Source organism: Nothobranchius furzeri, chromosome 9 (genome assembly GCF_043380555.1).
Source record: "Nothobranchius furzeri strain GRZ-AD chromosome 9, NfurGRZ-RIMD1, whole genome shotgun sequence".
NCBI lineage: Eukaryota > Metazoa > Chordata > Actinopteri > Cyprinodontiformes > Nothobranchiidae > Nothobranchius > Nothobranchius furzeri.
In genome coordinates, this window is record NC_091749.1 from 30393378 (window position 1) to 30409703 (window position 16326).

General features: G+C 46.1%; 1 protein-coding gene across 7 annotated transcripts in view; it reads right to left on the bottom strand.

The window, feature by feature from the left end:
- The window catches only part of tp53bp1 (tumor protein p53 binding protein, 1), a 37309-nt gene that overhangs the window by 373 nt on the left and 20610 nt on the right, over positions 1–16326 (bottom strand). The window contains exons 2-28 of one of the 7 annotated variants that reach the window (XM_015953978.3): positions 16023–16242; positions 14756–14834; positions 14582–14657; positions 14230–14297; positions 13047–13133; positions 12879–12930; positions 12627–12796; positions 12054–12180; positions 11876–11970; positions 11612–11790; positions 10374–11343; positions 10106–10219; positions 9867–10034; positions 9727–9787; positions 9108–9200; positions 5738–6005; positions 5383–5451; positions 5147–5299; positions 4771–4991; positions 4347–4517; positions 3540–3937; positions 3178–3369; positions 2926–3105; positions 1581–1772; positions 1331–1425; positions 264–460; positions 33–169 (exon numbers count right to left, since the gene is read on the bottom strand). In XM_015953978.3, the coding sequence (XP_015809464.3) occupies positions 33–169; positions 264–460; positions 1331–1425; positions 1581–1772; positions 2926–3105; positions 3178–3369; positions 3540–3937; positions 4347–4517; positions 4771–4991; positions 5147–5299; positions 5383–5451; positions 5738–6005; positions 9108–9200; positions 9727–9787; positions 9867–10034; positions 10106–10219; positions 10374–11343; positions 11612–11790; positions 11876–11970; positions 12054–12180; positions 12627–12796; positions 12879–12930; positions 13047–13133; positions 14230–14297; positions 14582–14657; positions 14756–14834; positions 16023–16202 (4792 nt within the window). In that variant the 5' untranslated portion in view covers positions 16203–16242. Of the gene's footprint in view, positions 1–32; positions 170–263; positions 461–1330; positions 1426–1580; positions 1773–2925; positions 3106–3177; positions 3370–3539; positions 3938–4346; positions 4518–4770; positions 4992–5146; positions 5300–5382; positions 5452–5737; positions 6006–9107; positions 9201–9726; positions 9788–9866; positions 10035–10105; positions 10220–10373; positions 11344–11611; positions 11791–11875; positions 11971–12053; positions 12181–12626; positions 12797–12878; positions 12934–13046; positions 13134–14229; positions 14298–14581; positions 14658–14755; positions 14835–16022; positions 16243–16326 lie in introns of those variants that run through there. The other 6 variants (XM_015953979.3, XM_015953976.3, XM_054732532.2 and 3 more) reach the window with 6 other exon arrangements.

Genomic DNA, 16326 nt, shown 5'->3' on the forward strand with positions numbered 1-16326 from the left:
CAGCTGTGGTCTTTGGGAAGTGGATCTGTTACCTGAGCTGTCCTTGTTTGGCTGGAAGTGTCGGACAGAAGAAGCTCCGCCCATCGTCATCAGCTGGGCCCAGAGCTCCGCTGTCTTCTCAAACACCAGGAGGACCCGCAGCGCCTTGAACGGGCTAGATCGAGGATGCCTGAAGAAAAACAAAGTAGCAAATGAGGTCATGTTGATTTTGTTTAATCCACAGCAGCTCGTAGTTCAGATCTATCAACAGCGCCTCAGCTCACCACTCCATTATAGCATCATTCGGCCCCACGCCAGCAGGCAGCAGGTAATTCCTGTAGTTCAGCAGCTTGTTCTCTTTGCAGCAGTCTCTCACCCAAATATGAGACACACACGGCACGCCGCTGGCCAGGCACAGCAGGTACTTCCTGGTACGGCAGTGTTGGTCCGCAATCAGCAGGCTCTGGTACGCAGCTTTACACTGGAGGAGAACGAAGCACAGTAGCCTTAACCCTTAAAAACATTTGTGCAAAAGTCTTCAGCCACATTTCTTCTTTATTACTTGATGCCGAGACTTAATGATACTGATTAGTGATGTGTCGGTCGCGAACGAACCGGCTCTAAGAGCCGGCTCTTTGCAGTGAGCGACGGGAGCCGGCTCGTCATTGGGAGCCGCCCCCTCCCCTTTTGCTTTGGTGAAAGCTACAGGCGATTGGTCAACACGTGTAACTGCGTGTCCAGACTGTCCACACACAGAGCAGTAGGGACGGGGAAGAGGGAGGATCAGACTCAGACACACAGCAGAGCACATGCGGGTGGAGGGAGACGAGAGGGAATGAAGAGGAGGAAAAAGACGAGAGAGAAAGGAGAGTGCGACGAAGACGGTGAGAAAATGAGTGCCAGCAGTTGGAAAGTGGAGATTTCTTAAAGTGTTCAGTTATTAAATCCATAGAAATGACAAATATTTGATATATTGCATTTTTTTTACATTAGAAAATCATTTAAAATAGTTTTGCATTATTTTGGTTATAAATGGACTCTACGCAACTGAAAATCTGAGGAGCCACTTGGGAGGCGAAAGAGCCGGCTCTTTTTGGTGAGCTGAGCCAAAAGAACGGGCTCTCTAAAAAGAGCCGGAATTCCCATCACTAATACTGATCTAAAAATGGTTCTACACTAAAAGAGTGGATAAAACAGCCAAAGTCCAAGCATGAACATTTAGAGCTGATCAGCAGATTAATGGAAAATGTGGCTGCTTTAAAGGAAAAACTGAACCACAACCACAAAACAAAAAACTTTTACGTCCAACATTTCACCCAGAAGTTCGACAGGTAATAGTTTTAAATGAAACCTGTTCCTCGTTGAAGTCGGGCAGGATGAAGCCTCCACCTGCCTGCAGCTGGGACTCCGTGTAGGCTTTGTTGTACGGTCCTGTCTGCACATAATCTGTTAATAAACCAAAGAGAGCTCCTTAATAATGAACTAAATCTAACCTGTATCTGCTTTAGCACAGAAGAAACGAAAAAACATCTGAGCGGTAAATAAGTTTTGTTTTAAACATGAAACGATCCCAACAGTAACAGTACTCTGATCTGTCTCACCCTCCTCCTCGTCGCTGGTGCTGGTCTTGTTGGAAACACGGTCGCTCTCTGACGAGGCCGTCAGCATGAAGGCGAAGCCCATGAACAGAGACGCGTTCTGAGGCAGCGGGCCATGTGACTCGCTTATGTCACACGGCCGATCAGCCAGATCTGTGCCGCTGCCGGAGGTGTTGCACACACCCACCCGCTGAGCTGGAGACAGGGACGCAGTTAGTAAAGAAATTACGTACTTAGTTCCGTGCAGAAGTCCTAAAAATTCTTCACATTTTGCTCCTAAGCAGCCAGTCTTTTAAATGTGTGTGTTTCCCAGACATTTTGAAGGTTTTCTTTTGGATTTTACAGCCATCAACCTGTCAGACACAATTTTCTTTGGCTGAAAAAATATTAAATATTCCAGTTTCACAGATGAGATGACCTCGTTGATCCTAAAAATGCAGTTTTACAGACTGTAAACAGCAATAATGTGAATCTCATCTGTAGAGTTGCCCCGGTGATGTCGCTGGATTATCGTAAGATTTGAGGAATCTGGTCAAACAGATGAGGAAAAAAAAAGATGAACAGGTTCTGAACAGGATTGTCACTAGACCTGAAACATGCATCATCAGTCATTTCATGCATTTGCAGTCTATTATTTAGGAGTTATGGGTTGGAGTTGAAATAAACCCAACCATTCAGACTCAAGGACTGAAAATGAGTGGAAAAAAGAAATCAATCAAGTCTTGAGAAAAAGTTTGGAAAAACCTTCAGAAAGTCTGGAAAACGTCTGATCAAAACCATTTACGATATTCCAAATAAACGCAAATTCAGCTAAATCATCGCTACTTTATACTTTAGCAACACAACCTTATCTGAAAGTGTGGTGAATGACCACATTTAAACATCTGTGAATGAAGACCAAATGTACTATTACACCCTGATATCCCTCCACCTGTGGACCCAACACCCCAACCATCAGTGGCTTATTGATTACCAAGTCAGCCTGAGAAGAAGCCATCAAATAGCATCAGAGGATGGACAGAGGTCACATAGAGGTCAAAATGTGTTAGTTACACTCATAAACATCACACAACTCAATTCACACTAAAACACCTCATCAGAAGTCAGTATAAGAGGAAAGACACAATCTAAAACATTAAAATGTAATTTTAGTATCAATTATCTTTTTAAAAGTCTCATTTATAAAAAAAAAAAAAAGTTCTACCCCCCCCCCCCCCCACATCAGATAATTCAATCATAAAATAAAATATCGGATTCAGTTCTTTTTATAAAATTGAATCCCAGCTGGTTTAAAACTGTTCTAAACCAATCAGAGGAGTGTCTGGTCCTGGTGGGCGGGTCCCCATACCAGCTCTGGCTCCTCCCCCTCTGCGCCCTCGCTTAGAGGGCGTCCGGGTTTCCTCAGAGGACATCAGCTTCCTTTTGCCAGAGGGGCCGGGGGTCCGGGGGCTGCTGGAGGAGCTGCGGTTGGGTGTGTTCTGACCGCTGGGGGTGCCTCTGCGCCTCCTCTTCCCCTCCACCAGGTTATCTAAAGGAAGACAACCGAAGGTCAGAAACAGTCAGACTCGGGCTCTCTGGTCTGGAGGACACGTTTTCTTACCCAGACTGATGTCGGAGGCTTTGGCCAGTGGAGCGGAGGGCTCGTAGGGCCCGAGGCTGTGCTGCTCCCTCAGCTTGTTCCCCTGCTCCAGAGACAGGATGACCGCCGTCCGGTTGTACCACTGCCTCTGGCCGTCCTTCTCCACGTTGTAGAACAGATCCTGACCTTCTGTCTTATGGCCTTTAATAACACCTGCATACATCAGAGTCAGAGCACGTTAGCCACAGCAAGTAACAAAATTATCACCAATAAATACGTAAAGTGCATTTTGAAGTCTTTTTCAAAAAACACAGAAATTCTAAAAAAAAATAATCATCCTAGTCAGTTCAACTACAAGCTACAGAGCTCCTAGTCTTCCTCACCTATGCTGAAGTACTCGTCTTCCAGCAGGGCAGTGACCTCCGTCTCCAGGGGGATGGGGTCACACAGAAGGATATCCTTCCCGGCCACCTCACACTCATAGCCGTCGTCGAACCGAAGGCGGAAACTCCCTTCGCCGGCGTCTTTTATGATGCGGCCTGAGTAGAAGTAGCCATTAGACGACCACTTGGCGACCACCCGCAGGCCGACGAAGCTGCTCCCAGCTGAGCTCGTCTCGTCCGGCGACGACCTGAGGGAATCCGAGCGGCTGGACGGCTCGGGGTCTGTGGGGCTGGCGTGGAGGCGTGGAGGCAGCATGTGGGAGTAAGGCTCGTCCTCCGAGGAGGTCTGTGTCCGGCTCTGAGCGTCAAGTCTCTGCAGCGAGCCAATACCAACCCCCCTAAAAGGAAGAGCGAATGTTTTCTCAAGACCCGCACAGCTCCTGCTACTGAACACCAGTTAAAAACCTTCTACTGGTTTTACTGGTTTGTCTGTGAGAGTCTAAGAACAGATTCTGCTATTTATGGATCTCAATAAATTTGTACTTATAGCAACTTTGATCAAAATGCGGGTTAGCATCACAAACCAGCTCCGTGTCATCGAGAAGCTGCTGTTTTTAGGGTTTTGTTGAAGGTCCTTGATGACCGTTAGATTTTCGTGTTTTTAGGGAGGAAAGAAAAGCCGATCAAACACTAAGTTATTAGTTGCAGAAGAGAATTAGTGAAAAGAGGAAAAGTGAAGAGTTATTCGTAGCAGTGAGGGCTGCAGCAGTCTGTTTCCTGATTCCAGCCAGGTGTGGGCGGACTCACCTGGACAGGGAGGAGCGGGACGGGGGCCGGCCCCTTCTAGCCCTTCCTCTGGGTGTCAGCGGGACGAAGGCCCGGGACCCAAAGGTGCTGCTGCCTCTGCCCAGTGTGACCACTGACCCTGCCCTGTGACCCCTGTGACCCCTCTGTTGATGCCCACCTCCCCTCCTGGGACTGCAAACACACAGAGGGGACGAACAGAGGCAGTCAGGTTGCACAGGCACTGGTCTGAGGGGGCTTTGGAAGCGTGTAAGCGGCCCCAGACTGTTGCCTATGACAACCTGAAGCTGAAGCAAGTGAGGATCAGTGAATCACTGAGATATCAGGCTGTTAGAAGGTCAGAAGACGTGTCAACTCTGCATGCAGCTAGAGCAGGACAGGAAAGCGTCGAGATCAGAGAGAAACGCAGACATAAGCGGGGCAGTACCTGCTGGATTTGGCTCCTCTGCTCGAGGGCATAAGGAAGTCAGGTCTGGGGTTTCCGGTGCTGCCGCTGGTTCCTCCGGAGCTCTGATGGAGGCTGGAAGCTTTGGACGACAGGGAGCTGATGTCACCCAGGTCACCAGAGGTCAGAGAGCAGCTACCTGTGCGGCACGGAGAGATGTCGCTGTCCAGGACCTGGAAGTCCACCACAGGCTCTTCACTCTCCTGAAAACACAGAAGTGACATCCTCAGGGTTCACATGGATGCTGGAAATCCTTCAGAATGACTACAGAAGGTCGTATTGCTTGAAAAGAGTCTAGATATAAATGTGGTCATAATCAGTCAGATAGAGGTTAGCCACACACACACAGAACTGTTACCTCGGTGACTCTGCGGTCCACCTCTTTGCCATCCTCATAATACACGTCTGTGATGATCCGTGTGACGGTGGTCCGCACCTCCTGAGTGGTGCGCACATGTCTGCGGTGGGCCGAGGGGGCGGCTCTTCTGAATGACGGAGATTCTGGATCACCCTATGAAGGTGAAATCAGAGTGTGAACCGCACAACCGCATCGGACGTGAACAGAAATTATTTTAGCTCCACGAGTGTCCGTACCCGGCCGGGAGGCGAGCGCAGGCCCGGACCGTCGAGGCTGGTCTGCTGGGATACGGTCCGCTGCCGGAGCTGAAACACACGCCATCGGGACTCATCATGAGACTAACTGTTAGCCTAACAGCTTAAAGAGAAACTTCACAAATATTTTTATCTTCAAAGCAGAAGCATGAACTTTATTTCCCTTTCACTAGTCCTAAAATCAGACTCAGTCAGGCAGTTTCCCCTCTTCAGCAGGGAGTGAGCACAGTGTTCTATCATTTATGGATGCCAATAAACTCTGTGAGAACTACTTCATCACCCAGCAGGAGCCTGGCAAACACACTTCAGACGAATCCTCGTTACTGGCACTAACAACCTTGCTGGGTGGAGTGGAGGTGGTGTCGTTGTTGGGCGTCTGATGGGACTTCGGTCCAACATCCGCGTTGTTCAGAGGAGGAGGAGGTGGTGGAGCTCGAGAGTGTCCTCGTCTCTCCTCAGACGACTCAATGGAGACAGCGGAACCTTTAAGGTTCTCCTGTGGCTCTGGTAGCGCATCCTGTTGTTCTGATTGGCTGTTCGGGAGACTGCTGCACCCCAGAGATGATGTCTGAGAGCTTCTCAGCGGAAAGGAGAACAGCTTCCCTCTGGAAGAGACAAATGAGTCCGTGGTAATGAAACTAGAGAGTCAAAATTCACCAATAGCTCAGGCAACAGAGGATATGTTCCGTTGTTACAGCAAAGAAGGCACAAAAACAAAGAATTTAAATATAAACATTAAAAACTGACATTTTGCAAATCCAATGGTAAGTTTCAGGTCTGTAGACGGTGAGTCCGATTCAAGTCGAGTCTTTCAGGAGTAAATCCAAATCAACTTAATAAGTCACACCTCAAGTCGTCAGAGGGGCGAGTCCAAGCATGAAACTGGAAACATTTGTCAGTAAATCAACAAAGACTGAGAGACCATATAAAGGCTCAGGAACCCTTTGCAGGTGTTTTGGATTCATTCGCTGGTTAGACTGGGACACTTTGAATGTAGAACAGCATAGGGCTGCTCAATTAATCGAATTTTAATCACGATTACGATCTGAGTTTTGAACGATTATAAAAAACAAAACAAGCCGATTATTTGCTCCTCCCGCTTGCGCTGCCCTGAGTTGCAAATGAAGCGCTCCTCCCACAGTGTTGCCAACTTGGCGACTTTGACGCTATTTATAACAGCTTTTCAGACCCCCTTCTAGACTTTTTAACTTAAAAGTACCTAGCAAACACCTCAGAAACATCTCTGGTAACCCTTAGCTACTTTCTGGATAACTGTTGTCAACATTTCCTGCAGGTTAGCTAAACACTCCGCCTGCGCTCCGGACCGTTCTTCAGGACATTAGGAAAGGGAATGATGTAGTGACGTGTCAGTCTCTAAAGAAACAGCTCTCAGAGTCAGCTCTGTTGGATTAACCAGAGTGAGTGACACACACACCGTACCTGCGGACTCCTGAACCGCTAAAAACGGCTGAATGTGCGCGTGCGGCGCGCTAAACACACATGCAGCTTGCCCCTGATTGCTGTGAGACCGGGTTGGGGGTTGGGGGGTGCAGCTGTGGTTGGGACAATTATTAAATTAACTGATGGACTTGTAAATTATAAATAAGGTAGAAATAAGTTCCTCATGCTGATAACTAATAACTAATCTCTCTGAGGACACGGTGCTAGTGCACTCTCCTACAGCACCTTGACACAACTCAATAAATGTTATGCAACATTTTGTGAACATCAATTTATTTGCATTTATTTGTTATAAATGCCACTGTATAATTCTTGCTGTCAGTATTTGCAAGATATTGGTATTTGGGTCTGTACTGGTTAGACTTAAATGAGTTAAACCAAGGTCTGTAGCCCTTGGGTCATAAACTATGAGCTATAAGTATGTTGGTCTTTTTATACTGGGAATCAGGAGTTCTTTTAGTGATCATCTTGTTTCTTATTTTTGTCCTGATTGTGCCCTGAGCAATTTTATGACTGAATAAAAACAAATAAAATCAACATAAATTGAAAAATCGTCCTAAATAATCGTGATCTCAATTTCAGTCACAATAATCGTGATTATTATTTTTGCCATAATCGAGCAGCCCTAGAACAGCGAACCGTTTATTTTTATCAACTGCAGAGTCAACAGTCAAATGTTAAAAATAAAAATGAAAAAGAGCTTTTTCCCCTCCAGTCAAGAAACAAAGCATTTTTATGTTCATGGAAAATCAAATCTTCAATATTAGAACCAAATTTTTATCTTTTACTCAAAAGAAGTTCATTTCAGAACAATTCATTAGATTTACCCGTGCTCTAAGACTAACATTCACTGTGGACCGCAGCAAATGGAAATTTTGTTAAATTATTTTTATTTGAATGTCGTTAACAAAGATTTTTTTTAAAGTAGTACAAGCAGGGACTGGCATCCTGAAGTCGACGACGCAATGCTCACTGTCCCAATTCGACAATTATTTGCACACTTGTGTACTTCACACTCGAAGCCTACTGTTCCCTTCCTCCGAGTGCACTTTGCTGAGGGCCGTAGTGTAGATTGGGTCAAGTTCACATCAACATAAATAACATTAAAAGTTTTATCCAGTCAAAGTACAGCATAATTTAATCCACGCGGAGGACGAGAGCAGCTGTGTGATGTAAAATGTGGCGTTCAATGACCAGAAGAATCTCTGTTTTTTACAGCGCTCTTTATGGAGCCTAAGTCTCCTCCCTTTCCGGTCGGCTCATGGGCTCCTGCAAGAACGAAAAAACGAATGCAAGTCAACGGGGCTAAAAACGTTATTGTCTAATCCACTTTGCCTTACGCCCTGGATCACATATGTTGTACTTCAATGTCAATGAAAAGTAATGACGGGTGTTTCGACCACGCCAGTCACGTAGTTTGAGATTTATTAGCTTGTAAAAGTTTGTAATTAGCGTGACTACACACCAGAAATCGGCACGTCGCATATGTGACGTCAACACATAATCTCCTCCCCCGTAGCGTAGCTGCTACTCACCACATGACCAGATTTATGGTGGTTCTTTCCTCCTGTGGGAAGGTTGCTGAACTTACAGCCCCTTTCCCTCCGTTTTCTCCGTGTCTGGTTCGATGACATCACTTTAGTAGTCCTGGACTTATTTTCACACAAAACCTAAAATAGCGTTTCCCCCTGTTCGAAAATAAATGCGTTCTTGGTATCGAAATGTCTTTAAAATTCACGGACATCATGCATTCGTTTTTTCGTTCTTCCGGGGACCCGTGGTGCAGAAGTGACTCAGGCTCCTTATGAGACAACAGAGCCCCGTGAGTTATGCTGTTGGGGTGGAATTCCAGGTGTTTTCTGTGTTAAGAGTTTAGTAATGGTAATTGTAAAGCAGCACGATCTGTGATTATGTGATTGTGCTTTCATTCTGCTTCAGTAGGAACTCTTCTAAATTTACTAATGCTTATGCTACTGAGTTATAACCAATCAGTGCAGGTTAACCTAAGGTTCAGCTAAGCTTCTCCACTGAGCCATTCCAAGTACCTACACCTGTTCAGGTACTCCAAAAGTTCCTGAAAGCAGCCATTCAGCCAGCCGGTGAAGTGGAGATACGCGCATACCGGGAAGTTCCAGATGAAGTTCCGATAGCGGAAACGCGGCTGAAACATTTTTTAAACGACGTTTGCAATTTGTTAACAACCGCTGCAGCCTAATGTGGCACTGGCCCTCTGAGGGCCCTCTTACCTGACAGGTGAGGTGATGCATGCAGGCTGGTGGTCCTCCTCCGCCTCCTGCTGTCGGTGCACCTGTCGGACCCGCGTGAACACAGACGGGCTGCTGCAACATCACACATCACCTCAGTTATTCTGATGACCAACTACAGCTGCAGGTGTGGCTACAGAGCAGAACCTCTCTGGCTACTCTACAACCTTCTCACATTCATCCTCTGGTTCCTGCTTGGACTCAAACTCATAATCAGAGGCAGAAATGGAAGAGAAGGAACTGGATCCTGTAAAAAAAACTCAACACCTTTAAGCTTCTTGAAGTAAATCTGCAGGTGTTTGAACTTTTGGCTGCTGTAGGGTGAACCCAGCCTGCAGCTTCTAAACAACGATTTAAGCATCAAGAAGAAGAAAGAGCGATGATATTAAAAAGGAGGATTAAAAATGTGAAACAAAAAGAATCTAATAAGATTGCAAAAGAACGGACATTTTTCCTACAGCTTGATGAGCTTGTTAACTGGTGTCATTTGTGCTTTTCACCATCTTACGGTTACGAGCAGATGAGAATTAAGACAACTATGGTAGGACCGGTGTTTAAAAGCAGGATTTAAGATCACGTGAGGGTCTGAATGTCGTGTTACCTGGATACAGCTGTTGAAACGGTGGTAACCATGGCGACGGCTCCATCCTCCAGAGTAGGCTCTGAAGAAAAGAAGGTTATAAGATTGAGCATCGTTTCTGTGGATCGTATCTGATGAAACAGCCAGGAAACGGTTCTCACTCTGGAGACTGAAGCGCTCTGAGCTGCCCTCCTCCACGGGGGTCACCAGCTTCATCCTCAAACTCAGCCTCCCATCTCCCTTCTCAGCTGCATCCTCTTCATTTTCCACCAGCGCTCCGTCGCTGGCAGCACTCACCACATCCGTCCTTTCAGAAAAGGGGGCGATCTCTGCAGAAAGCAAATAAGCCAACTCAGAAGGAGATCTCGTGTCAGTGAGGGTCTGGGGTAAAAGAACCCACCAATGGGGGTGCTGTGTCTTAGAGTCTGCTTCAGCTGGTTGATCAGAGGCGGCGTGGCTCCAGCAGGACCAATCAGCTCCCCTTCTTTAGGAAGAGTGAAGTGGAAGGAAATGTCTGTGACACAAAAGGAGAAATCAGGAGACAAGAGCTCTCAGCTAAAAATCCACGTTGCTGTTTGGTTTTTCTTGTTGATGGAGTTTTATTTAGGTAAGCAAATAAAAAGGTTAGGGAAGTATTTACAGAGAGGATAAAAGTGCTCAGAGCTCACCTCCTGAACTATCGCTCAGACTCTTGTCTTTGACTCCTTCTGGTTCACGATCAACGTTTTCCATCTGGGAAAACCCAGCAGCAGCATCCACTTCTTTCTGACTCTGTGACTGGTGGCCATTAGCAGAGACTGACAGCTCGTCTCTGACCGGCTGGGAGATGTCAGCCTTTGACCTCTCGCTGTCCGTTACAATGATGACGCCGTGCTGATGCTGATCTTGACTCTCCTCGTCCTCCATGGGTTCAGGGGACAACATCTGGCTCTGGGAGAGGACCAGAGCAATTCCTGAAACGCCACTGGTGTTCTCCGCCTCCATCACCACCTCTTCCTCCTCATCGCCCTGCTCTCCTTCATTCATCCTGTCCTTATCCTTTGGGCTGCTGCTCACCACTTCCTGCCACTTAGCCACGGAGCTGACAGCAGACGTCTGTGAAGGCAAACTGCAGGACGCAGTGATGGAAGGCGTCTCCGGCACACAGCTGTTAACAGTCACATCAGAGGAGTCCAGCTTTAACTCAGTCTGGTCACTGGAGTTCACATCTTTTACATTCTGTTCATTCAGAGAGGCTCCTGCACATTTGTGTCCATCAGACTGCAGCGGCGGAACGGTCCTGCTGTGTTGCTGCGCCGACTCAGCAGGGATGGAAGCCTTGGAGGTCGTGGAGGTTTGTGGCTCTAACAGAACGAGGTGACCTTCAGTTTTCTGACACTGACGTAAAGGCAGAGAGTCGCCGGTGTCCACACCCAGCAGATCTCCCAGCTCCTCTATCTGCGTGGCCTGACTGTCGTCCTCAACCTGATCGGGGGTGTTTGGACGTGGATCGCAGCTCTCCGTGTTCACGGAGAGCTGCAGAGGCGAGGAGGACCGAGCTGACTCCTGGTGCTGAGACTGTGGCTCGCGAGGAGAGGATGCAGACTTCTTACACGACTGTTGAGGTGCCTCCTGGCTCTGTGTTGGGACGAAGGCGTCCTGGTGAAACGGATACAAAAATAACATTTTTCATAAACATCTTTGCTTTTTAAACAATGGATTGTTATTTGGACAAGATGAGACGGCACATCACCTCTGCGGTGATTGTCTCATAGATCATGTATCAGTATCTGAGTCAGTAACAACAGAAACACACGCGATCATCTCAGGGTAAAACTCCGACATGAAAGGCGATGGGCCGAGTCTTTATTATACCTTTTGTTACTTGATCAGAAGTAAAAAAAGAAAAAGAAAATGAAGCACGTACATGAGAGAACTCTGGCTGGGAGGGTAGAGGGAGAGTTGGCCCCAGAGCCAAGATGGATGAGTTCTGGGATGAGGGGGTAGAGACTGATGGGCGTGGCTTCAACTCGGCCTCGGTTTCCATTGGCTCTTCCTTTTCACCAGCTCGGTCTTGAGGGGGGAGTGACGTGTCCATCGGTTCATCTGCGCTCGACAAAGCAAATTAATCTGAGCTGTTGTCACCGGCCCACCGGTTCTTATTATTTAAACCCAATCACGAACCACTTACCGCCTTCATTTTCTGCTTCGGTTGGTGAGCTGGGAATGATTAAAGGAGTGTGGGAGAAGTGTTCTGGGGTGGGGGCGACGAAATCAACGGAGGTCCTGGAGAACAGAACCAAACATCAGCGCGTTGCTGCAGTGTGTGTGTTACAGGACATAGAACATGAGAAGGGCGTGGGGCTTACTGGGACAGACTTTGCTGCACCAGTGTTCCCTGTCCAGACAGATGGAGCAGATGGAGGGTTTGGCCGGGTGTCGGGGTGGGGAGACCTCGCTGCTCTGGCTCGGATACGGTGCTGTCGACTGCTGCAGCTGGGAGGTTTAGATGAACAGTTATTTATTAAATGTAGAGCAGCAAACCGGCTCCTGCTGCTGAGATGACAAACTTTCACTTAATTCACTTTATTTTTGTATTTTATATTATTAGCTGCTCTTCTGCTGCTTTGCTGTCTTTAAATAACAATAAAGACTTTGAATCAGGCGTTTTTAATGTAGCTGATACTTCTGTGTGATGGCAGCAGAGTCAACAGTTTGAAAATTAGCTAATTAACGTACGCCACCAAAAAGCCGAGAAACAACCAAATTCACATCAGTTACGACATTTATGTCAGTTAGTCATTTAATTGGTTTTCTACCACATCTAATGATAAATGGGGGTTTTGTTTATACATCTCATCTCTAGTCCTAACTGCACTAACAGCTTGGAATGTGTCGAAGAACTGAAACGCAGAAATGAATGCATAGAACTACGAATGCACCTGATTTATCAGCAGCAAACAGATCCTCTTGTGAGGACAGGACCTCACAGTCCTGATGGTCCTGCTCGGCTGAGGCCTGCAGGTTCTGGGAGTGCAGCAGAACCTGGACATTGATTTGGTGGCCTGACTGAGCCGGACACTCAGATGAGCTGCTTGAGCTCACCTCAGACCTGGAGAAGAACAGAAAAATCAGTCCAAAAGCAAAATATGTGCATTAAAAAATGAACGTAGAATTCAAAACATCACGTGTACCTTGCTGCTTTGTGGTCCTGACTCTCTGAAGTTCTGGAGCTGATGTTCTGATCTGCTGGGACAACAAAAGGCTGATTATTTGAGTGGTTTGGCATCAACAGGAGTGAAAAACAGAACTGAACACGAAACTTAATTCTGCATCAGGAAGCTAGAAAAATAAAAAGATACCCGATGTTCTTCTCCTGTCTGTGTTTTCATTAGTCTGAAGGTCCTGACTCTGAGAGAGCTCCAGAAAACCAAACTGAGAAGACCCCCCTACAACACACACACACACACAGACACAGACACACACACACACACACCTTGCTCATTACAAAATAAGAGATTAAAGGGACTTTACGGAGTTTTGAATTGTTATGCTCGTGATTGCCCCCTCAGGCCAAAAGCGTAACGGCAGCTTCAATAGTAGGCTCGTGCACGAGGCGTGCATGCTGTACGTGCGCACTCCTTAACGAAAATAACAGCTGAGACAGTCCCTTGTGGTGTGTGTGGTGTGTGTGTGTCTCTGTGTGTGTGTGTGGCTCAGAGGACAGGAGAATACGCAGCTAATTAAATAATTTGGTTCTGTACCTTTCTCTTCAGCACAGCCGACAAAAGTTTATGATGGGCCAGTCCTCCTGCATGCTCAGATCATTCCCTTCCCTTGCTTGAAAAATTGTTCCAAAATGAAAGTTGAACCCACATCTTTTTTTATCTGTGAATTCAATGCTTTTCTGCGAGTCTCAAATCAAAATTTGGGCATCTTACTGAAAAAAATATACCATTAATGTAAAAAAGAAACTCTAAATGAACTATGTTCACATCCAGAATCAAACCCAGGTCCTCAGTACGAGTCCGACATCTCACTAGGTGAGCTAAAGCACCAGTGTCATTTGATGTATCTGTAACATTTATATCCTTGATGACAGCTGAAACAACGTTCAAAGAACGGTTCGGAGCGAAAATGGCTATTTTGTTGCTAATTTGCAGGAAATGTCTAGAAGAAAGTTCTACAGAAAGTAGCTAAGGGTCCTCAGAAATGTAGCTAGCTTTGTCACTAGGCATTAGGAACAGCAAAAAAGTGGCACTGCCTCTCTCTCTGCTGCTAAAGCTACGGATAGCAAATGCTACGGGCTATGCCTGAGCGTGAACCCGCATGAAGCAGCCTGCTCGACCCGAGCAGCTCTCTTTTTCTGTGATTTTACAGAAAAACAGGCAATCACAGTAAAAATGCCAGGGCTCATTCTACAGGACCAGGGCATTGCAGGAGAATGTATGAAGAAGAAATTTATTATTTCTATACATGTTTTGGCTGTCAAACTTCCATAATGCCCCTTTAAAGAGACACACTCTTCCTCCCGGAGCCACTGACCTTCAGCCTGAGTGCAGTTTGTTGTAGAATCAGCTCCAGGATCCATCTCAGAGTCCTCACCTGCAAACCTTAACAACAAAATTTAAATATTACACCAAAAACAAATTAAATGCAGAGCAAACATTCAAAAAAGGAAAACATCACCAGGAGGTGGCAGTATTGGGTTACGTTATAAGTTGTTTTAATGCAGTGAAATAAAAAGATACAAGTAGTTCTGTAATAGTGGGAATTTACTGTAAATAGCTGATGAGTGGGGGTCAGTCACCTTACCATTTATTTTACTTATTTAAACAATTCAAATGCAAATCATAACAGCAACAGAAACCCAGTTGGTGTCTGGTTTTCACCGTACGTTTTCTTGTGTGTTGGAGGGAAGATGTTCAGAACTTGACTCTCCTCTGGCTGCGGGTCAGCCACTGCTACAGTGTCTGTACATAAACAACAACCACGATGTTTAAGACGTAGCCAGGAGGAACCCTGGGACAGGATCTGGTACGGAAATGAATTTCATTAGAAAATCAGCGACCTGGTTCAGCCTGGCTGTTGTTCTCTGATTGGCTGTCACTCTGGGAGAATCTGCTTCCTAGTGGTGACGAGATCAGCTCCTGGAGAGTTACAAAGAAATAAATTATAATTATGCACACATAAAAGAAGATATCAAAAACAAGAATAAAATGCCTGAAATGCACACCTGGAGGTGATTAGTACACATTTACTTAACAGAACTGCTAAAATCTGAGGAGATGTAGTCTCTATTACCCTTTCTTTAAGATCAATGTAAGCTGATATTTTTTTTAAATCACTCACCTGTGTGGCCAACTTCTGCCACTACTAGACTGAAGAAAGGACCCAAAGGACACCAACACAGTTTTTTAATGTTTTGAGTTTGTTTTATATTTGAAATTCAATGGAGATTTATTGACTTGTTTAATTTATATTGCACACAGTGAGAGTTCAGTTGTCTTTCACAATCAGTGTGCTGCTAAAACGTATATAAATTGGCCGTAATAATCGGTTTTAGATATCGGCCATGAAATTCTTTAAAAATCGGTATCGGCCTTTAAAAAATCCACATCGGCCGGCCTTTGCACAGCAGAAAATGTCACAGCCTCCTTTTTGCTCACAAACACACCAGAACTAATGTTGGGTGTGTCGTGTTTACATCCTGCAGCCTGTGTGATGCTGAACATAGAGAGAGGACAGTTAAATATGTGACTGAGTAAAATCATGAATGCTACTGATAAAAAACAGACACCTAGAAACCCCAATGACTCTGCCATCCCACTGCTTGTGGAATAATTGTACTTAGTACAGGTACATTTAGCAAAAATCAATTCAATTCAAAAATACTTTATTAATCCCAGAGGGAAATTGATGAAGCAAAGGATGTTACAATTCTGTTGTTACTGCGTGCATTTGCTGCCATTTGACCACAGTAAACTTATGCAGTTACTATTTCTTCCATCCAGAATTGCACCATTTTTTCACCATAAATCACTGAATGGAGAGCAGCTCCATCACAGGTCTTCTAGATTTCAGCAAAAGTTAAACATGTTTGGGGGGTAATTTCAAATTCTATTGAGCACGCGAGGTTTAAACAGTTGCATCACGTTCTTTTTTTTTTCGTTATCTGGATCCAGATCCTTCAGAAAAAGCAGCCAGCGTTTAGCGCCTCGCTCCTTCGATTGGGTTCAATAACAAGCAGAAATTCACCAGAAAACCTTAAGAATATCTCTCTTTGTTAAGTTAAAAGCGAATTATTACAGTTCCTGGATGTGTACGTTAATCCTTACCAGGACCGGGCTGCGGGCGGTGGGCTGCAGGCTGGACAAGCGGCGGGCCAGCAGCGCTCGGTAGCTGGTCTCTGGGTCGTCCTCCAGAGCAACGCTGTCCGGCTGAGAGTCCTCCACAATCAGGCACGGGTTCTCGGGCTGAGGCAGGCTCGAGTCCAGCTCACTTCCTCCGGGATCCATGAGGGCAGTCCGGGGACAGGAGGCGTGCTGCTGCTGTTAGCTAACCGAGCAGCATGGAGACATCGAAGAGGGACATGTGAGCCTACGACAGGATATTACCTGACTCAAGCCGGTGTAGCACATT